Source organism: Salmo salar, chromosome 02, assembly GCF_965601325.2.
Source record: "Salmo salar chromosome 02, fSalSal1, whole genome shotgun sequence".
NCBI classification, from domain to species: Eukaryota; Metazoa; Chordata; class Actinopteri; order Salmoniformes; family Salmonidae; genus Salmo; species Salmo salar.
This window is the reverse complement of record NC_138292.1, coordinates 1,426,542-1,450,000: the sequence shown is the minus strand read 5'-3', so window position 1 is coordinate 1,450,000 and position 23,459 is coordinate 1,426,542. Positions and strand designations below refer to the sequence as shown.

The 23,459-nt window shown below is 43.8% G+C and overlaps 1 protein-coding gene across 1 annotated transcript in view; it reads right to left on the bottom strand.

Annotated features, from left to right (window-relative positions):
• LOC106592657 (CUB and sushi domain-containing protein 3) overlaps window positions 1-13,993 on the bottom strand; it is a 369,408-nt gene extending 355,415 nt beyond the window's left edge. The window contains 7 exon segments of the mRNA XM_082968525.1: window positions 1,023-1,158; window positions 4,415-4,605; window positions 4,905-5,087; window positions 6,518-6,630; window positions 7,038-7,141; window positions 10,763-10,884; window positions 13,858-13,993. Of these exon segments, the coding sequence (XP_082824651.1) occupies window positions 1,023-1,158; window positions 4,415-4,605; window positions 4,905-5,087; window positions 6,518-6,630; window positions 7,038-7,141; window positions 10,763-10,884; window positions 13,858-13,993 (985 nt within the window).
• Between the last annotated feature and the right edge of the window lie 9,466 nt (window positions 13,994-23,459).

The following is a 23,459-nucleotide window of genomic DNA, read 5'->3' as shown; positions in this document are numbered from 1 at the left end:
TGTGGATCTACCAGCATCCTTTGGGTGACTGACCTAACGATAAGAGATGTGTGACACATCTACCAGCATCCTTTGGGTGACTGACCTAACGATAAGAGATGTGTGACACATCTACCAGCATCCTTTGGGTGACTGACCTAACGATAAGAGACGTGGATCTACCAGCATCCTTTGGGTGACTGACCTAACGATAAGAGATGTGTGACAGATCTACCAGCATCCTTTGGGTGACTGACCTAATGATAAGAGATGTGGATCTACCAGCATCCTTTGGGTGACTGACCTAACGATAAGAGATGTGTGACAGATCTACCAGCATCCTTTGGGTGACTGACCTAACGATAAGAGATGTGTGACAGATCTACCAGCATCCTTTGGGTGACTGACCTAACGATAAGAGATGTGTGACAGATCTACCAGCATCCTTTGGGTGACTGACCTAACGGTAAGAGACTTGTGACAGATCTAGTAGTACTGCCTTGTAACAGTTTGCCTCGCAAAACAAAATATGACAATGAACGAACTCTAATTCAACATATTTTACCAGTGGGGTTACAATGACTCACAAGACCGTACACTTGGTCATCAATGGCTTCTCCAAAAAATACATGTGACTTGTTGTCCCGTCCTGACCCTAGTAAGATGTCATTTTCTATAGTAGAGTAGGTCAGGGCGTGACAGGGGGTGTTTTGTGTTTTTCTATGTTTTCTATTTCTATGTTTGAGTTCTAGTTTTTCTATTTCTGTGTTGGGGTTATTTAGGTTGATCTCCAATTGGAGGCAGCTGGTCCTCGTTACCTCTAATTGGAGATCATATTTAAGTTGGGGTTTGTCTATGGGGTTTTGTGGGTAGTCGTTTTCCGTTTTGTGAGTTATCACCTGACGGAACTGTTGGCTGTCGTTTTTTTGTTTAAGTGTTTTCATTAAAGTAAATATGAGCACTCTACACGCCGCACCTTGCTCCCCTTTATACGACCCGCGTTACACTTGTACGACACGGTAATAATAAAGTAGTGTACTGACTGCTGTAGGTGATGTTGAATCCTCTTCCGGACATGGAGTGGTCTGCCTGGAACTCCAGCTGTAGTATGTTGCTGTTGGAGCTGAAGTGAGAGGGCACCTCGGCACCCGAGTATCTCCCCAGGATGGACGAACCCGTCTGGTACAACCACATGGTATTTTAATAAACGTTATTTATTTAAAGGGGGAGCATTTAAACAACACAACACTATTCAAATAAACAATAACACTTAAACAACACTCACTTTTTTGGTAAAACAAGAAGATGAAAGAATTAACCACAAACCAAGAGGAAATAAGAGAAGAACTAAAATAACCTAAAATCCCAGAAAGGATGTATGAAATCACTAACATAAAGCTAGGAAGCTTTCAGGCCAAGCTGAAACGCTGGGTTTTTTAGAGTGATTTAAAAACCTCCATGATGCCCTTCCCCTTTGACTAGCTACTCAATCAATTATCAATCAATCAATCCATTACCTGGTCTCAATCAATCCATTACCTGGTCTCAATCAATCCATTACCTAGTCTCAATCAATCCATTACCTAGTCTCAATCAATCCATTACCTAGTCTCAATTAATCCATTACCTGGTCTCAATCAATCCATTACCTGGTCTCAATCAATCCATTACCTGGTCTCAATCAATCCATTAGCTGGTCTCAATTAATCCATTACCTGGTCTCAATTAATCCATTACCTGGTCTCAATCACTCCATTACCTGGTCTCAATCAATCCATTACCTGGTCTCAATCCATTACCTGGTCTCAATCAATCCATTACCTGGTCTCAATCAATCCATTACCTGGTCTCAATTAATCAATTACCTGGTCTCAATCAATCTATTACCTGGTCTCAATTAATCCATTACCTGGTCTCAATCAATCCAATCCATTACCTGGTCTCAATCAATCCATTACCTGGTCTCAATGAATCCATTACCTGGTCTCAATTAATCCATTATCTGTTCTCAATCAATCCATTACCTGGTCTCAATCAATCTATTACCTAGTCTCAATTAATCCATTACCTGATCTCAATCAATCCAATCCATTACCTGGTCTCAATCAATCCATTACCTGGTCTCAATGAATCCATTACCTGGTCTCAATCAATCAATTACCTGGTCTCAATGAATCCATTACCTGGTCTCAATTAATCCATTATCTGTTCTCAATCAATCCATTACCTGGTCTCAATCACTCCATTACCTGGTATCAATCAATCCACTACCTGGTCTCAATCAATCCATTACCTGGTCTCAATCAATCCATTACCTGGTCTCAATGAATCCATTACCTGGTCTCAATCAATCCATTACCTGGTCTCAATGAATCCATTACCTGGTCTCAATCACTCCATTACCTGGTCTCAATCAATCCATTACCTGGTCTCAATCCATTACCTGGTCTCAATCAATCCATTACCTGGTCTCAATCAATCCATTACCTGGGTCTCAATCAATCCATTACCTGTTCTCAATCAATCCATTACATGGTCTCAATCAATCCATTACCTGGTCTCAATCAGTCCATTACCTGGTCTCAATCAATCCATTACCTGGTCTCAATCAATCCATTACCTGGTCTCAATTAATCCATTACCTGCTCTCAATCAATCTATTACCTGGTCTCAATTAATCCATTACCTGGTCTCAATCAATCCAATCCATTACCTGGTCTCAATCAATCCAATCCATTACCTGGTCTCAATCAATCCAATCCATTACCTGGCCTCAATCAATCCATTACCTGGTCTCAATGAATCCATTACCTGGTCTCAATTAATCCATTATCTGTTCTCAATCAATCCATTACCTGGTCTCAATCAATCTATTACCTAGTCTCAATTAATCCATTACCTGATCTCAATCAATCCAATCCATTACCTGGTCTCAATCAATCCATTACCTGGTCTCAATGAATCCATTACCTGGTCTCAATCAATCCATTACCTGGTCTCAATCACTCCATTACCTGGTATCAATCAATCCACTACCTGGTCTCAATCAATCCATTACCTGGTCTCAATGAATCCATTACCTGGTCTCAATGAATCCATTACCTGGTCTCAATCAATCCATTACCTGGTCTCAATCAATCCATTACCTGGTCTCAATCAATCCATTACCTGGTCTCAATCAATCCATTACCTGGTCTCAATCAGTCCATTACCTGGTCTCAATCAATCCATTACCTGGTCTCAATCAATCCATTACCTGGTCTCAATCAATCCATTACCTGGTCTCAATGAATCCATTACCTGGTCTCAATCAATCCATTACCTGGTCTCAATCAATCCATTACCTGGTCTCAATCAATCCATTACCTGGTCTCAATCAATCCATTACCTGGTCTCAATTAATCCATTACCTGGTATCAATCAATCTATTACCTGGTCTCAATTAATCCATTACCTGGTCTCAATCAATCCAATCCATTACCTGGTCTCAATCAATCCAATCCATTACCTGGTCTCAATCAATCCATTACCTGGTCTCAATTAATCCATTATCTGTTCTCAATCAATCCATTACCTGGTCTCAATCAATCTATTACCTAGTCTCAATTAATCCATTACCTGGTCTCAATCAATCCAATCCATTACCTGGTCTCAATCAATCCAGTCCATTACCTGGTCTCAATCAATCCAATCCATTACCTGGTCTCAATAAATCCATTACCTGGTCTCAATCAATCCATTACCTGGTCTCAATGAATCCATTACCTGGTCTCAATTAATCCATTATCTGTTCTCAATCAATCCATTACTTGGTCTCAATCACTCCATTACCTGGTATCAATCAATCCACTACCTGGTCTCAATCAATCCATTACCTGGTCTCAATCAATCCATTACCTGGTCTCAATGAATCCATTACCTGGTCTCAATCAATCCATTACCTGGTCTCAATCAATCGATTACCTGGTCTCAATCAATCCATTACCTGTTCTCAATCAATCCATTACCTAGTCTCAATCAATCTATTACCTGGTCTCAATCAATCCATTACCTGGTCTCAATCAATCCATTACCTGGTCTCAATCAATCCATTACCTGGTCTCAATCAGTCCATTACCTGGTCTCAATCAATCCATTACCTGGTCTCAATCAATCCATTACCTGGTCTCAATCAATCCATTACCTGTTCTCAATCAATCCATTACCTGGTCTCAATCAATCTATTACCTAGTCTCAATTAATCCATTACCTGGTCTCAATCAATCCAATCCATTACCTGGTCTCAATCAATCCAATCCATTACCTGGTCTCAATCAATCCATTACCTGGTCTCAATCAATCTATTACCTGGTCTCAATCAATCTATTACCTGGTCTCAATCAATCCATTACCTGGTCTCAATCAATCTATTACCTAGTCTCAATCAATCCATTACCTGGTCTCCGTCCTTCACGGTGAGGAAGTCGTATGGAGGCTCCAGGTCAAAGTCGTTGAAGGCCAGGTGGATCCGGCTGCCGGGTTCAGAGATGATGATCCACACACAGTTCAGGTTGTTCCCATAGCCCTCTGGGTAGTCAGGGGACAGCACAGTGCCCACGGCCGCCGTGAAGTTGGAGAAACATGGGACTGTGGGAGTAGGAAAAGGAGTGGGTTAGGTGTAGAAATGTTTATGTTCGCATGTTCCTATGTTATACTGTATGTTCACTCATGAACATATGTTCATTAAGGTATTCCACCGATGCAGGATGGGAGGGTTGTCCTATAAATATACTGTACATACTGCACAACATGGTGCTCTGTTACATATGGGATGTAAAACCTGAAAAGGGTAATAATGTATTTCCTTACTTATTTAAAAAAAATGAAAAACATTCCACAGAATGACTGTGTTTTAACATGGCATTTCAAACAATGAACATACTCACATATGCACATGGGGATGTTAGCAGACCATTGGTTGTTGTTCTGACAGGTGATCATCCTCTCTCCAATCAGCTCGAAGCCAAACTGGCACTCGAACCGCAGCACGTTCCCGTTCAGAAACCCACTGCCCTCCTGGAAGCCATACAGAGGTGTGCCTGGGTCCCCACAACTCTCCTTATCAATCTCTGTCAGAGAAAGAGAGGGATTAGTCAAATGTTAGTCCTTTATCTGTTTGATACTGATACTATCTGTCTGATAGGGTCTCTGGTCCTGGGCCAGGTCTGGGATGGAGGTAGTCTGGTCCTGGGTCAGGTCTGGGATGGAGGTAGTCTGGTCCTGGGCCAGGTCTGGGATGGAGGTAGTCTGGTCCTGGGCCAGGTCTGGGATGGAGGTAGTCTGGTCCTGGGCCAGGTCTGGGATGGTGGTAGTCTGGTCCTGGGCCAGGTCTGGGATGGAGGTAGTCTGGTCCTGGGCCAGGTCTGGGATGGAGGTAGTCTGGTCCTGGGCCAGGTCTGGGATGGAGGTAGTCTGGTCCTGGGCCAGGTCTGGGATGGAGGTAGTCTGGTCCTGGGCCAGGTCTGGGATGGAGGTAGTCTGGTCCAGGGTCAGGTCTGGGATGGAGGTAGTCTGGTCCTGGGTCAGGTCTGGGATGGTGGTAGTCTGGTCCTGGGTCAGGTCTGGGATGGTGGTAGTCTGGGTCCTGGGCCAGGTCTGGGATGGAGGTAGTCTGGTCCTGGGTCAGGTCTGGGATGGAGGTAGTCTGGTCCTGGGCCAGGTCTGGGATGGAGGTAGTCTGGTCCTGGGCCAGGTCTGGGATGGAGGTAGTCTGGTCCTGGGCCAGGTCTGGGATGGAGGTAGTCTGGTGCAGGGGCTATTGTCAAGAAGCTGGGAGCTGGGGATAGGGGCTGGGGATAGGGGCTGGGAATAGGGGCTGGGGTAGGGGGTGGGGGCTAGGGGCTGGGGGCTAGGGATAGGGGCTCGGGATAGGGGCTAGGAGCTGGGGGCTAGGGGCTGGAGATAGGGGCTAGGGGCTGGGCATAGGGGCTGGGGATAGGGGCTGGGGGCTAGGGGCTGGGGATAGGGGCTAGGAGCTGGGGGCTAGGGGCTGGGGATAGGGGCTGGGGATAGGAGATGGGGCTAGGAGCTGGGGGCTAGGGGCTGGGGATAGGGGCTGGGGATAGGGGCTGGGGATATGGGGCTGGGGCTGGGGAAGGGGGCTGGGGATGGGGGCTAGGGGCTGGGGATAGGGGCTGGGGATAGGGGCTGGGGCTGGGGATAGGGGCTGGGGATAGGGGCTAGGGGCTGGGGGCTAGGGGCTGGGGATAGGGGCTGAGGATAGGGGCTGGGGCTAGGGGCTGGGGCTGGGGATAGGGGCTAGGGGCTGGGGGATAGGGGCTAGGAGCTGGGGGCTGGGGATAGGGGCTGAGGATAGGGGCTAGGAGCTGGGGGCTAGGGGCTGGGGGATAGGGGCTGGGGATAGGGGCTGGGGACAGGTCTGGGACAGGCATGGGCTAAGGTAGTTTGATAGCGTTTGTATCTCAACATTTTATCGTTATCAGCACAGAGGAGGACTGTATACTGTGTCTAGGGTTAAAGAGGTTGATAGTGTTTGTACCTTTATAGTTGATCTTGAAGCCGATAGAGCCCACGCTCTCATCAGACTGAAGGTGGAGCCACATTTGATGGGACATGCTGACAATAAGGTCAGGCACGAAGCTGCCTGTCAGGCTGCAGATAAGAGCACAATACAAACCAATGGCCCGTCACAATACTGCCCTTCAGCCAATCAGATCGGTTGTTATTGTAAATAAGAATCTGTTCTTAATTGACTTATCTGTCCAAATAAAGGTTAAATACAAAAACTGAAATAAGACACAGGGTTAACGTAAAAGCTATTTACCTTTTTTTAAACAACCAGGCATGTAAAGAAAGACTTGACAATAAGTCATTATTGTAAACAACAAACATGTTTATTAGTTAGAGTTAATATTAACATTTTATAACAACGTGGAATGTAAGTGGACTTAATTGGAACCATCAAACAACAGACATGTTTATTTAAGTATAATCTGACTAATCTAGATCATGCTAGATTTGGTTGTGGGATGTGAGGATAATTGGAGTATAATACTTACACCTGTATTATTGTTCTGGAGTCTCCAACCTGCCCTCCGTTTCCGATGGTTAACGAGTCATAGCCGATCTCCAGGTCAAACTCCTCAAAGTTGATCTGGATAACCTGTTGAAGTCTACCGATTACAACATATACTGACAACGTATTTTACACTCATTTATATTATATACACGTTATTATTCATTGGACAACAAAATTCTTCTCAGATTCTTATTTACAATAACAACCGATCTGGTCCCGTCTGGCTCAGTTGGTAGAGCATGGTGTTTGCAACGTGTTTACAACGCCAGGGTCGTGGGTTCGATTCCCACGGGGCACCAGTACGGAGAAAATTTTTTTATGAAATGTATGCATTCACTACTGTAAGTCGCTCTGGATAAGAGCGTCTGCTAAATGACAAAAAAAGTAAAATGAATGTATCATTTGACTTGAATTATTATTATTTTTTTCAGCAGAAATAAACAGTGTGTTCATTTGATTGGCTGTATAACAGGACGTGGTATCTGGTAAACAGCTATTAGACAGCTAATCCACCGCTGACAGAAAGCGTAAGGGAAGATAACAGAAACACAATCCATCCCAGCTACTGCACTGTATGCACTGCTATTACATCATCAAGTCACAGCATGTGAACAGAGAGTCATCGGACATTTACCCCACGTCACATTCATAAACAGACTTACTACCCGTGTGGCTCAGTTGGTAGAGCATGGCGTTTGCAACGCCAGGGTTGTGGGTTCGATTCCCACGGGGGACCAGTATGGAAAAAAAAAATAGAAAAAAAAATAGAAATGTATGCATTCGCTACTGTAAGTCGCTCTGGATAAGAGCGTCTGCTAAATGACTAAAATGTACCAGCTGCTGATTCGCATAAACACACCTTTGGGACAGTGTTTAGAATCATATTCATTCAAGTCATTTTCTGATGTTTACTAAATATCCGCCCACAGCTTTCAGTTCACAACGAGTGAAAGACGATTCGATTAAACACAAAGAAACCAAATGAATCCTAAACAAGTCCTGTCAAAACGGATGAATTTCCTCAAGTAGAGCGGGGCATGTGCGTTTCTCTCAACCAAAAGAGAGCCCATGAATTGTTCAAACCAGAAGCACTGCAAATGGTCTTCAGGGAGGACTTTACAGATCGCTAATGGCACGGATCTGACAATCCCCCTCAGAACACAAATCAAATATTGAGAAGCAATCATGCAAAGATGCAATTTGAGATGAGTTTATTGACTGAAATAATGAATTGCCTTTCTGTCTTCCCTTTTTATGAATCTTCTGGTCACGGTCACCTACGATGCATCCCAAATAGCATCCTATTTTCTATATAGTGCACAACTTCTGACCAGAGCCATATGAGCCCTGATGAAATGTAGTGCACTATATAGGGAATAGGTTGCTATTTGGGAAGCACCGTAGCTGACTGTGACCGAGCTACTCTCCTCCCTTAATTTAACCATACACACAAGCAAATATAACATGACACATGCAGGGAAGCTTTTAACACAACCGAATATAACATGACACATGCAGGGAAGCTTTTAACACAAGCGAATATAACATGACACATGCAGGGAAGCTTTTAACACAACTGAATATAACATGACACATGCAGGGAAGCTTTTAACATATAACATGACACATGCAGGGAAGCTTTTAACACAAGCGAATATAACATGACACATGCAGGGAAGCTTTTAACACAACCGAATATAACATGACACATGCAGGGAAGCTTTTAACATATAACATGACACATGCAGGGAAGCTTTTAACACAAGCGAATATAACATGACACATGCAGGGAAGCTTTTAACATATAACATGACACAGGCAGGGAAGCTTTTAACATATAATATGACACATGCAGGGAAGCTTTTAACACAACCAAATATAACATGACACATGCAGGGAAGCTTTTAACATATAACATGACACATGCAGGGAAGCTTTTAACACAACCGAATATAACATGACACATGCAGGGAAGCTTTTAACATATAACATGACACATGCAGGGAAGCTTTTAACATATAACATGACACATGCAGGGAAGCTTTTAACACAACCGAATATAACATGACACATGCAGGGAAGCTTTTAACATATAACATGACACATGCAGGGAAGCTTTTAACACAACTGAATATAACATGACACATGCAGGGAAGCTTTTAACATATAACATGACACATGTAGGGAGGCTTTTAACATATAACATGACACATGCAGGGAAGCTTTTAACATATAACATGACACATGCAGGGAAGCTTTTAACACAACTGAATATAATATGAAACATGCAGGGAAGCTTTTAACATATAACATGACACATGCAGGGAAGCTTTTAACATATAACATGACACATGCAGGGAAGCTTTTAACATATAACGGGACACATGCAGGGAAGCTTAATCTGAATGAAGAAAAACGGTGGAGCAGAATATTGTTGTATTTAAGTGTATTTCTACCTCGTCCACACGGAGCTCAGATTAAAGCTTTGAAATGTCACGCGTGTCACATTTCTGTCGATGCCAACAGCGAAACATGACGGAAACATGCTTCTGTTGTTCTCTAGGACCTTGTAGTGTCTGTGCTTTGGGGAAGGACAGCACAGCGTCCCAAAGTGCACTCTATTCTTTATGTAGTGCACTTTACCAAATGGCCACTGGTCAAACATAGTGCACTAAATAGGGAAAATGGTGCCATTTGTGACGCACCCTATGCCTGCAGTGTTTTCACGTAATTTTTGTTTTGAATTAGCAATGCAGGAACAGTGCATAATTATCCTAATGACGTTAGGTAACGTTAGCTAACACATGGTAATGTGAAGCATAGATAATGACTTCAATGTCAATGAGAGATTGGGAGAAACTAGGAGAGACTAGGAGAGACTGGGAGAGCATAGGAGAGACTAGGAGAGACTAGGAGAGACTAGGAAAGACTGGGAGATCATAGGAGAGACTAGGAGAGACTAGGAGAGACTAGGAAAGACTGGGAGATCATAGGAGAGACTAGGAGAGACTAGGAGAGACTAGGAGAGACTAGGAGAGACTAGGAGAGCATAGGAGAGACTGGGGGAGACTAGGAGAGACTGGGGGAGACTAGGAGAGACTAGGAGAGACTGGGAGAAACTAGGAGAGACTAGGAGAGACTGGGAGAGACTGGGAGAGACTAGGAGAGACTGGGAGAAACTAGGAGAGACTGGGAGAGACTAGGAGAGACTGGGAGAGACTATGAGAGACTAGGAGAGACTAGGAGAGACTGGGAGAGAGTAGGAGAGCATAGGAGAGACTAGGAGAGAGTAGGAGAGACTGGGAGAGACTAGGAGAGCATAGGAGAGACTAGGAGAGACTAGGAGAGACTAGGAGAGACTAGGAGAGCATAGGAGAGACTAGGAGAGACTAGGAGAGACTAGGAGAGACTAGGAGAGCATAGGAGAGACTGGGAGAGAGGAGAGCACTGGAGAGACTTGGAGAGACTAGCAGAGACTGGGAGAGCATAGGAGAGACTAGGAGAGACTGGGAGAGAGGAGAGCATAGGAGAGACTAGGAGAGACTGGGAGAGACTAGGAGAGACTAGGAGAGACTAGGAGAGACTAGGAGAGCATAGGAAAGACTGGGAGAGAGGAGAGACTAGGAGAGCATAGGAGAGACTAGGAGAGACTAGGAGAGCATAGGAGAGAGCTGACAGGTAAAGGTTTAAGCATATAAACCATACCTTATTGGGGTTACTAGCAGTGATAATCCACACACAGTGGGAATTACTCTCGTACTGGATGGGGAAATTGGGAGAGGTGAAAATCCCCGATGGACCCTGGAGTGTCGATCCGCACGTTTTCACTGAAACGAGAGACAAGAGTGAGATGTTTAAATGAGAGACTATAATATGTCACGTTTAGTCAATGTTCCGCGGCTCTTTAACTGAAACAAGACTCAATCACTCAAAGATTCAATCATGGACACTCTTACTGACAGTTGTGGCTGCTTTGTGTGATGTATTGCTTTTTGTGCTGTTGTCTGTGCCCAATAATGTTTGTACCATGTTTTGTGCTGCTACCATGTTGTGTTGCTACCATGTTGTTGTCATGTTGTGTTGCTACCATGTTGTTGTCATGTTGTGTTGTTACCATGTTGTGTTGCTACCATGCTGTGTTGCTGTCATGTTGTGTTTCTACCATGTTGTTGTCATGTTGTGTTGCTACCATGTTGTGTTGTTACCATGCTGTGTTGTTGTCATGTTGTGTTGCTACCATGCTGTGTTGCTGTCATGTTGTGTTTCTACCATGTTGTTGTCATGTTGTGTTGCTACCATGTTGTTGTCATGTTGTGTTGCTACCATGCTGTGTTGTCATGTGTTGCTGCCATGCTGTGTTGTTGTCTTATGTCTCTCTTTATGTAGTGTTGTGTTGTCTCTCTTGTCGTGATGTGTGTTTTGCCCTATATTTTATTTACTTTATTTTTAATCCCCTGTCCCCGCAGGAAGCCTTTTTGCCTTTTGGTAGGCCGTCATTGTAAATAAGAATTTGTTCTTAACTGACTTGTCTAGTTAAATAAAGGTTAAATAAAAAAATGGAAAAATTAAAAAGAGACAGGAGTGAGATGTATGAACGGGAGACTAGAAAATGTCATGTTTAGTCAATGTTCTGCAGCTCTTTAACTGAAACAAGAGACAGGACTGAGATGTTTAAATGGGATACTAGAAAATGTCATGTTTAGTCAATGTTCTGCAGCTCTTTAACTGAAACAAGAGACAGGAGTGAGATGTATAAATGCAGAGAGGGAATAATACCTTGTGTAAAGGCCTGCTGGTGTAATATTCTCTGCTATCGTACAATATTAAACAGAGGTAAAGGATTGACCATTAGAATCTGCATATATCCACAGGCCCTGGTTTAATCAAAGCGGTTATCTATATTAGATTTACCCGAAAGAGGGCTTCATCTTTACAGACAGGTCTGTGGTCGCTCCAGGCAGCATGTATCTATATTAGATGTACCAGGAAGAGGGCCTCACCTTTACAGACAGGTCTGTGGTCGCTCCAGGCAGCAGTTATCTATATTAGATGTACCAGGAAGAGGGCCTCACCTTTACAGACAGGTCTGTGGTCGCTCCAGGCAGCATGTATCTATATTACATGTACCAGGAAGAGGGCTTCATCTTTACAGACAGGTCTGTGGTCGCTCCAGGCAGCATGTATCTATATTAGATGTACCAGGAAGAGGGCCTCACCTTTACAGACAGGTCTGTGGTCGCTCCAGGCAGCAGTTATCTATATTAGATGTACCAGGAAGAGGGCCTCACCTTTACAGACAGGTCTGTGGTCGCTCCAGGCAGCAGTTATCTATATTAGATGTACCAGGAAGAGGGCCTCACCTTTACAGACAGGTCTGTGGTCGCTCCAGGCAGCATGTATCTATATTAGATGTACCAGGAAGAAGGCCTCACCTTTACAGACAGGTCTGTGGTCGCTCCAGGCAGCATGTATCTATGTTAGATGTACCAGGAAGAGGGCCTCACCTTTACAGACAGGTCTGTGGTCGCTCCAGGCAGCAGTTATCTATATTAGATGTACCAGGAAGAGGGCATCACCTTTACAGACAGGTCTGTGGTCGCTCCAGGCAGCATGTATCTATATTAGATGTACCAGGAAGAGGGCTTCACCTTTACAGACAGGTCTGTGGTCGCTCCAGGCAGCATGTATCTATATTAGATGTACCAGGAAGAGGGCCTCACCTTTACAGACAGGTCTGTGGTCGCTCCAGGCAGCATGTATCTATATTAGATGTACCAGGAAGAGGGCCTCACCTTTACAGACAGGTCTGTGGTCGCTCCAGGCAGCATGTATCTATGTTAGATGTACCAGGAAGAGGGCCTCACCTTTACAGACAGGTCTGTGGTCGCTCCAGGCAGCAGTTATCTATATTAGATGTACCAGGAAGAGGGCCTCACCTTTACAGACAGGTCTGTGGTCGCTCCAGGCAGCAGTTATCTATATTAGATGTACCAGGAAGAGGGCCTCACCTTTACAGACAGGTCTGTGGTCGCTCCAGGCAGCATGTATCTATATTACATGTACCAGGAAGAGGGCTTCATCTTTACAGACAGGTCTGTGGTCGCTCCAGGCAGCAGTTATCTATATTAGATGTACCAGGAAGAGGGCCTCACCTTTACAGACAGGTCTGTGGTCGCTCCAGGCAGCATGTATCTATATTAGATGTACCAGGAAGAGGGCCTCACCTTTACAGACAGGTCTGTGGTCGCTCCAGGCAGCAGTTATCTATATTAGATGTACCAGGAAGAGGGCCTCACCTTTACAGACAGGTCTGTGGTCGCTCCAGGCAGCAGTTATCTATATTAGATGTACCAGGAAGAGGGCCTCACCTTTACAGACAGGTCTGTGGTCGCTCCAGGCAGCAGTTATCTATATTAGATGTACCAGGAAGAGGGCCTCACCTTTACAGACAGGTCTGTGGTCGCTCCAGGCAGCAGTTATCTATATTAGATGTACCAGGAAGAGGGCCTCACCTTTACAGACAGGTCTGTGGTCGCTCCAGGCAGCAGTTATCTATATTAGATGTACCAGGAAGAGGGCCTCACCTTTACAGACAGGTCTGTGGTCGCTCCAGGCAGCATGTATCTATATTAGATGTACCAGGAAGAGGGCCTCACCTTTACAGACAGGTCTGTGGTCGCTCCAGGCAGCATGTATCTATATTAGATGTACCAGGAAGAGGGCCTCACCTTTACAGACAGGTCTGTGGTCGCTCCAGGCAGCAGTTATCTATATTAGATGTACCAGGAAGAGGGCCTCACCTTTACAGACAGGTCTGTGGTCGCTCCAGGCAGCGAACACCTCAGCCACCCTCTGACAGGTGATGGTTTTGGAGCCCTGCAGCACATGGTCCTCATCACAGGTAAACTGAGCCCTCGCTCCAATGCTTGAACACATAACAACACATTCATGTAATAAGGGAAGTCTTTACAAGAAACAGTCTACCCACACAGTCTAGCTCCACCCTCACAGTCTAGCTCCACCCTCACAGTCTAGCTCCACCCACACAGTCTAGCTCCACCCTCACAGTCTAGCTCCACCCTCACAGTCTAGCTCCACCCACACAGTCTAGCTCCACCCACACAGTCTAGCTCCACCCACACAGTCTAGCTCCACCCTCACAGTCTAGCTCCACCCACACAGTCTAGCTCCACCCTCACAGTCTAGCTCCACCCTCACAGTCTAGTTCCACCCACACAGTCTAGCTCCACCCACACAGTCTAGCTCTACCCACACAGTCTAGCTCCACCCACACAGCCTAGCTCCACCCACACAGTCTAGCTCCACCCACACAGTCTAGCTCCACCCACACAGCCTAGCTCCACCCACACAGTCTAGCTCCACCCACACAGTCTAGCTCCACCCACACAGTCTAGCTCTACCCACACAGTCTAGCTCCACCCACACAGCCTAGCTCCACCCACAGTCTAGCTCCACCCACACAGTCTAGCTCCACCCACACAGTCTAGCTCCACCCACACAGTCTAGCTCCACCCACACAGCCTAGCTCCACCCACACAGTCTAGCTCCACCCACACAGTCTAGCTCCACCCACACAGTCTAATATAATAAGAAGCTTTGGGACCATATTATGACGGACTGAGGACATGTTATGGACAGATGGACTGAGGCCATATTATGGACAGATAGACTGAGGACATATTATGGACAGATGGGCTGAGGACATATTATGCACAGATGGACTGAGGACATATTATGGACAGATGGACTGAGGTCATATTATGGACAGATGAACTGAGGACATATTATGGACAGATGGACTGAGGACATGTTATGGACAGATGGACTGAGGCCATATTATGGACAGATAGACTGAGGACATATTATGGACAGATGGGCTGAGGACATATTATGCACAGATGGACTGAGGACATATTATGGACAGATGGACTGAGGTCATATTATGGACAGATGAACTGAGGACATATTATGGACAGATGGACTGAGGACATGTTATGGACAGATGGACTGAGGACATATTATGGACAGATGGACTGAGGACATATTATGGACAGATGGAGTGAGGACATATTATGGACAGATGGACTGAGGACATATTATGGACAGATGGACTGAGGACATGTTATGGACAGATGGACTGAGGACATATTATGGACAGATGGACTGAGGACATGTTATGGACAGATGGACTGAGGCCATATTATGGACAGATAGACTGAGGACATATTATGGACAGATGGGCTGAGGACATATTATGCACAGATGGACTGAGGACATATTATGGACAGATGGACTGAGGTCATATTATGGACAGATGAACTGAGGACATATTATGGACAGATGGACTGAGGACATGTTATGGACAGATGGACTGAGGACATATTATGGACAGATGGACTGAGGACATATTATGGACAGATGGAGTGAGGACATATTATGGACAGATGGACTGAGGACATATTATGGACAGATGGACTGAGGACATGTTATGGACAGATGGACTGAGGACATATTATGGACAGATGGCTGAGGACATGTTATGGACAGATGGACTGAGGACATATTATGGACAGATGGACTGAGGACATGTTATGGACAGATGGACTGAGGACATATTATGGACAGATGGACTGAGGACATATTATGGACAGATGGACTGAGGACATATTATGGACAGATGGACTGAGGACATATTATGGACAGATGGACTGAGGACATATTATGGACAGATGGACTGAGGACATATTATGAACAGATGGACTGAGGACATATTATTCACAGATGGACTGAGGACATATTATGGACAGATGGACTGAGGACATATTATTCACAGATGGACTGAGGACATATTATGGACAGATGGTCTGAGGACATGTCATGGACAGATGGCCTGAGGACATATTATTCACAGATGGACTGAGGCCATATTATGGACAGATACACTGAGGACATATTATGGACAGATGGACTGAGGACATGTTATGGACAGATGGACTGAGGACATATTATGGTCAGATGGGCTGAGGACATATTATTCACAGATGGACTGAGGCCATATTACTGACAGATGGCCATATTATTGACAGATGGACTGAGGCCATATTATGCACAAACGGACTGAAGCCATAACTGCAAATTAAAATATCTAGTTTTGTCTCTTTTGTACTAGGGCCTGAAGTCTAGAGGATGTATTATATTCCAATTGAGTCCATGGCTGGATATCAAAGGGCCTCCTATTCTCCATATAGTGAACTACTTCTGACCAGGGCCCATTTAGAACACAGGCCCATGTGAGGTAGGTCTGACCAGGGCCCATGTGAGGTAGGTCTGACCAGGGCCCATTTAGAACACAGGCCCATGTGAGGTAGGTCTGACCAGGGCCCATGTGAGGTAGGTCTGACCAGGGCCCATTTAGAACACAGGCCCATGTGAGGTAGGTCTGACCAGGGCCCATGTGAGGTAGGTCTGACCAGGGCCCATTTAGAACACAGGCCCATGTGAGGTAGGTCTGACCAGGGCCCATTTAGAACACAGGCCCATGTGAGGTAGGTCTGACCAGGGCCCATTTAGAACACAGGCCCATGTGAGGTAGGTCTGACCAGGGCCCATGTGAGGTAGGTCTGACCAGGGCCCATGTGAGGTAGGTCTGACCAGGGCCCATTTAGAACACAGGCCCATGTGAGGTAGGTCTGACCAGGGCCCATTTAGAACACAGGCCCATGTCAGGTAGGTAGACAGGCATGTTTAGTTACGGACGAGCTCACCTGAAGTCAGAGCCTGTGCGTTTGCCGTTCTCAGGTTCCCCCGGGTCCGGGCAATAATTGGACACCTGTTTAATTCCTCCTTCGTTCACTGTAGGAACACAATATCAGGTAAAAACACAATGTTATTGGTTATCAGGCTTATTGATTCACTATAGAAACACACCAATCAGGGAGAAATATAAAGTTACTGGTTATCAGGAGGAAAGGAGAGGAGGAGAAGGAAAGGGGGGAGAGGAGGATGAGAGGAGAGGAGGAGAAGGAAAGGGGGGGAGTGGGAGGAGAAGGAAAGGGGGGAGAGGACGAGGAGGAGAAGGAAAGGGGGGGAGTGGGAGGAGAAGGAAAGGGGGGAGAGGAGGAGGAGAAGGAAAGCGGGGAGAGGAGAAGGAGGAGGAGAAGGAAAGGGAGGAGAGGAGTGGGAGAAGGAAAGGGGGGGAGAGGACGAGGGGGAGAATGAAAGGGGGGGAGAGGAGTGGGAGGAGAAGGAAAGGGGGGAGAGGAGGAGGAGGAGAAGGAAAGGAGGTGAGAGGAGTGGGGGGAGAAGGAGAGGGGGGAGAGGAGGAGGAGGAGGAAAGGGGGGAGAGGAGTGGGAGAAGGAAAGAGGGGGGAGAGGAGGAGAAGGAAAGGGGGGGAGGAGAGGAGGAGGAGGAGGAGGAAAGGGGGGAGGAGAGGAGGAGGAGGAGGAAAGGGGGGAGAGGAGAAGGAAAGGGGGGGAGAGGAGTGGGAGAAGGAAAGGGGGGGAGGAGAGGAGTGGGAGGGATCATGTACACCACAATCATGTATTCAATTGTATATGTCATTTAAGGTATATAAGTCAACATATATACAAATATACAAATATACCACTAACATACAGTATAAGGCACTGTAAAACACACAATCTACTGTAATACAAATATACCACTAACATACAGTATTAGGCACTGTAAAACACACAATCTACTGTAATACAAATATACCACTAACATACAGTATAAGGCACTGTAAAACACACAATCTACTGTAATACAAATATACCACTAACATACAGTATTAGGCACTGTAAAACACACAATCTACTGTAATACAAATATACCACTAACATACAGTATAAGGCACTGTAAAACACACAATCTACTGTAATACAAATATACCACTAACATACAGTATAAGGCACTGTAAAACACACAATCTACTGTAATACAAATATACCACTAACATACAGTATAAGGCACTGTAAAACACACAATCTACTGTAATACAAATATACCACTAACATACAGTATAAGGCACTGTAAAACACACAATCTACTGTAATACAAATATACCACTAACATACAGTATAAGGCACTGTAAAACACACAATCTACTGTAATACAAATATACCACTAACATACAGTATAAGGCACTGTAAAACACACAATCTACTGTAATACAAATATACCACTAACATACAGTATAAGGCACTGTAAAACACACAATCTACTGTAATACAAATATACCACTAACATACAGTATAAGGCACTGTAAAACACACAATCTACTGTAATACAAATATACCACTAACATACAGTATAAGGCACTGTAAAACACACAATCTACTGTAATACAAATATACCACTAACATACAGTATAAGGCACTGTAAAACACACAATCTACTGTAATACAAATATACCACTAACATACAGTATAAGGCACTGTAAAACACACAATCTACTGTAATACAAATATACCACTAACATACAGTATTAGGCACTGTAAAACACACAATCTACTGTAATACAAATATACCACTAACATACAGTATAAGGCACTGTAAAACACACAATCTTACCAGATCCTTATTAGACGGCTTATTAGATCTTTCGACAAATAATACAAGATTCTTATTTGATGTTCATGTCTCTTTTCCACATGGGTATACAGTGTAGCTGTACAGAGCCCATTTCCAGACGAGCACTGGGGGCATTGCGTTTGTTAAAAAAGACTAAGGACTGCACTTCAGCGATTCCTTTTGAGTTCCATGTAGAACCCTTTACACAGAGGGTTCTACCTGGAACCAAAAAGGGTTCTACCTGGAACCAAAAAGGGTTCTACCTGGAACCAAAAAGGGCTCCACCTGGAACCAAAAAGGGTTCTACCTGGAACCAAAAAGGATTCTACCTGGAACCAAAAAGGATTCTACCTGGAACCAAAAAGGATTCTACCTGGAACCAAAAAGGGTTCTACCTGGAACCAAAAAGGGCTCCACCTGGAACCAAAAAGGGTTCTACCTGGAACCAAAAAGGATTCTACCTGGAACCAAAAAGGATTCTACCTGGAACCAAAAAGGATTCTACCTGGAACCAAAAAGGGTTCTACCTGGAACCAAAAAGGGCTCCACCTGGAACCAAAAAGGGTTCTACCTGGAACCAAAAAGGATTCTACCTGGAACCAAAAAGGATTCTACCTGGAACCAAAAAGGATTCTACCTGGAACCAAAAAGGATTCTACCTGGAACCAAAAAGGATTCTACCTGGAACCAAAAGGGTTCTACCTGGAACCAAAAGGGTTCTCCTATGGGGACAGCCAAAGAACCCTTTTGGAACCCTTTTCTCTATGAGTGTAGCTAAATGCCCCAGCTTAAAACAAAACAACCACACATCTCAAACAAGCAAATAGCCCAAACACAAACACACACAGTAAATTATTAGCATGAAGATGAATAGGAAACTTACTCAAAGACAATTTGTTATTGTTGTCCTTTCCCGGAAGTAACTTTACCCCTCTGGATTTCAGCTCTCCAGAGCTTTTCACTGGTTGAGAGCAATAAAAACAATGGCATTAGATAAAAGAAAGTTCCAGCATTAGTTCAGTAATAACACATTGTCCCTATGAGGAATCAACATCATGAATAATTGCTATCGGATTCATATTTGTTTCAGAAAAGTGAGCCATTATCCCTGCTACATACAGAATATTGATCCATTATCCCTGCTACATAGAGAATAGTGATCCATTACCCCTGCTACATGCAGAATAGTGATTCCATTATCCCTGCTACATACAGAATAGTGATCCATTATCCCTGCTACATATAGAATAGTGATCCATTATCCCTGCTACATACAGAATAGTGATCCATTATCCCTGCTACCTACAGAATAGTGATCCATTATCCCTGCTACATACAGAATAGTGATCCATTATCCCTGCTACATACAGAATAGTGATCCATTATCCCTGCTACATACAGAATAGTGATCCATTATCCCTGCTACCTACAGAATAGTGATCCATTATCCCTGCTACATACAGAATAGTGATCCATTATCCCTGCTACCTACAGAATAGTGATCCATTATCCCTGCTACATACAGACCATAACTTCATTGATAAATTCCATAAAAATGTAATTACAAATACTTATTTCCCTCATTAAAATGCAAATCATTTTATAACATTTTTGACATGCGTTTTTCTGGATTTCTTTGTTGTTATTCTGTCTCACTGTTCAAATAAACCTACCATTAAAATTATAGACTGATCATTTCTTTGTCAGTGGGCAAACGTACAAAATCAGCAGGGGATCAAATACTTTTTTTCCCTCACTTTTTAATGAATATGAGTAGAATATAATAGAATGAATCTGAAAACGATCCTCCAGGGCCCTCCAAGACAGATCCGCTGCCTTGTTTTCATTGTTCCCCTCTGATCAGGGACTGATTAGGACGTAGGAAGCCAAGTGGGTGCAACGAATTTTCAGGTACAACAGAAAACTGTCACCGGGGGGAAATGTCTTGTGACATACAATAATTTCAACACAAACAGACCAACCAACATTATTACAGAGATATTTGCCCTTAATGGCACCTTTTCCCTTATAGGGATCTGGTCAAAAGTAGTGCACTACATGCACTACACCCAAACACCATCATTGAGAAAATGGTTTTCATGTATGGCCTGGATTGGCCGGCTAGCTGTTAGGCTGCTTTATAAACATTATCTTCAAAGTCCTGGTAAAGGAGAATGGGAAGGTAATGTATTATAGAAGTCTGTCTGGCTCTGCAGCGTGTTACGGAAGCAGTGTATAATACATCTGTAACAATTTGACCAATCAGGGAGGGGGCCTTTGGTCTGGAGGGATACAACTAGAACAAAGGCATCCTTAGTCTTTGACCAATCAGAGACGAGTGAATGCAACTGGTTACTGATCAGTAGACAAGATGAGGATGAAACGCTGCACGGATACATGAGCTCTTCAGAAAAGTAGTAGGTAGAAAGTACTCTTTGGTAAGGGGTTATGAGTGGTTATAAGGGGTTATGAGTGGTTATAAGGGGTTATGAGTGGTTATCAGGGGTTATAAGTGGTTATGAGTGGCCATTAGGGGTATTGAGTGGTTATTAGGGGTTATGAGTGGTTATAAGGGGTTATGAGTGGTTATCAGGGGTTATTAGGGGTTATGAGGGGTCATTAGGGGTTATGAGGGGTTATGAGTGGTTATAAGGGGTTATGAGTGCTTATTAGTGGTTATTAGGGGTTATGAGTGGTTATAAGGTGCTATGAGTGTTATTAGGGATTATGAGTGGTTATTAGGGGTTATGAGTAGTTATAAGGGGCTATGAGTGGTTATTGGGGCTTATGAGGGGTCATTAGGGGCTATGAGGGGTTATTAGGGGCTATGAGTGGTTATAAGGGGTTATGAGTGATTATTAGGGATTATTAGTGGTTATTAGTGGTTATGAGTGGTTATAAGGGGTTATGAGTGTTATTAGGGATTATGAGTGGTTATTAGGGGTTATGAGTAGTTATAAGGGGCTATGAGTGGTTATTAGGGGTTATGAGTGGTTATTATAGGTTATGAGTGGTTATTAGGGGTTATGAGTGGTTATTAGTGGTTATTAGGGGGCTAATGGTGGTTATTAGGGGTTATGAGTGGTTATTATAGGTTATGAGTGGTTATTAGGGGTTATGAGTGGTTATTAGTGGTTATTAGGGGGCTAATGGTGGTTATTAGGGGTTATGAGTGGTTATTAGTGGTTATTAGGGGCTAATGGTGGTTATTAGGGGTTATGAGTGTTTATTAGTGGTTATTAGGGGGCTAATGGTGGTTATTAGGGGTTATGAGTGGTTATTAGTGGTTATTAGGGGGCTAATGGTGGTTATTAGGGGTTATGAGTGGTTATTAGTGGTTATTAGGGATTATTAGGTATCAAAGAACAATGAGGACCTGTTGAACATGGCAACACCAAAAAGGTCAGGTAATCGTATAAAGAGTTCCTTGGTCCTCCTTCTCCGTTCTGGTTGTTATTCAATTACAAAGACTTTCAGGTGAAAAAAAATAACATTTTATGGTTATCAAATGTGTCAATGAATTCATTAAATAATTGGGTAATTATGTCTTACCTTGATACTGAAGTGTGAATCCTTTATGTCGATGATTCCTGTCGGTCACAAAATGGAGTCTTAGCCAGTTCTTGTTGCTGATGATGGGTGCTGGTATATTCATACCAGATAACCTGCAGGTAAAGATACAGACATAACACCCTCTGTAATCTGACTGTTATATCACCAGATAACCTGCAGGAAAAGATAAAGGGTTAACAATAACTGTAATCTGACTGTTCAATCACCAGTCATGTCTGTCCTCTTCCAGACAATCTGTATCTCAACCGTTGTTACATCAAGAACAAGAAGAGAAAGGAACAACCAGTATCTGGTATCTAAAGAACAAGGTTATCAGCTGCTGTAGTCTATAACAACATGGTTATCAGCTGCTGTAGTCTATAACAACATGGTTATCAGCTGCTGTAGTCTATAACAACATGGTTATCAGCTGCTGTAGTCTATAACAACATGGTTATCAGCTGCTGTAGTCTATAACAACATGGTTATCAGCTGCTGTAGTCTATAACAACATGGTTATCAGCTGCTGTAGTCTATAACAACATGGTTATCAGCTGCGGTAGTCTATAACAACATGGTTATCAGCTGCGGTAGTCTATAACAACATGGTTATCAGCTGCTGTAGTCTATAACAACATGGTTATCAGCTGCTGTAGTCTATAACAACATGGTTATCAGCTGCTGTAGTCTATAACAACATGGTTATCAGTTGCTGTAGTCTATAACAACATGGTTATCAGCTGATGTAGTCTATAACAACATGGTTATCAGCTGCTGTAGTCTATAACAACATGGTTATCAGCTGCTGTAGTCTATAACAACATGGTTATCAGCTGCTGTAGTCTATAACAACATGGTTATCAGCTGCTGTAGTCTATAACAACATGGTTATCAGATGCTGTAGTCTATAACAACATGGTTATCAGCTGCTGTAGTCTATAACAACATGGTTATCAGCTGCTGAAGTCTATAACAACATGGTTATCAGCTGCTGTAGTCTATAACAACATGGTTATCAGCTGCTGTAGTCTATAACAACATGGTTATCAGCTGCTGTAGTCTATAACAACATGGTTATCAGCTGCTGTAGTTTATAACAACATGGTTATCAGCTGCTGTAGTCTATAACAACATGGTTATCAGCTGCTGTAGTCTATAACAACATGGTTATCAGCTGCTGTAGTTTATAACAACATGGTTATCAGCTGCTGTAGTCTATAACAACATGGTTATCAGCTGCTGTAGTCTATAACA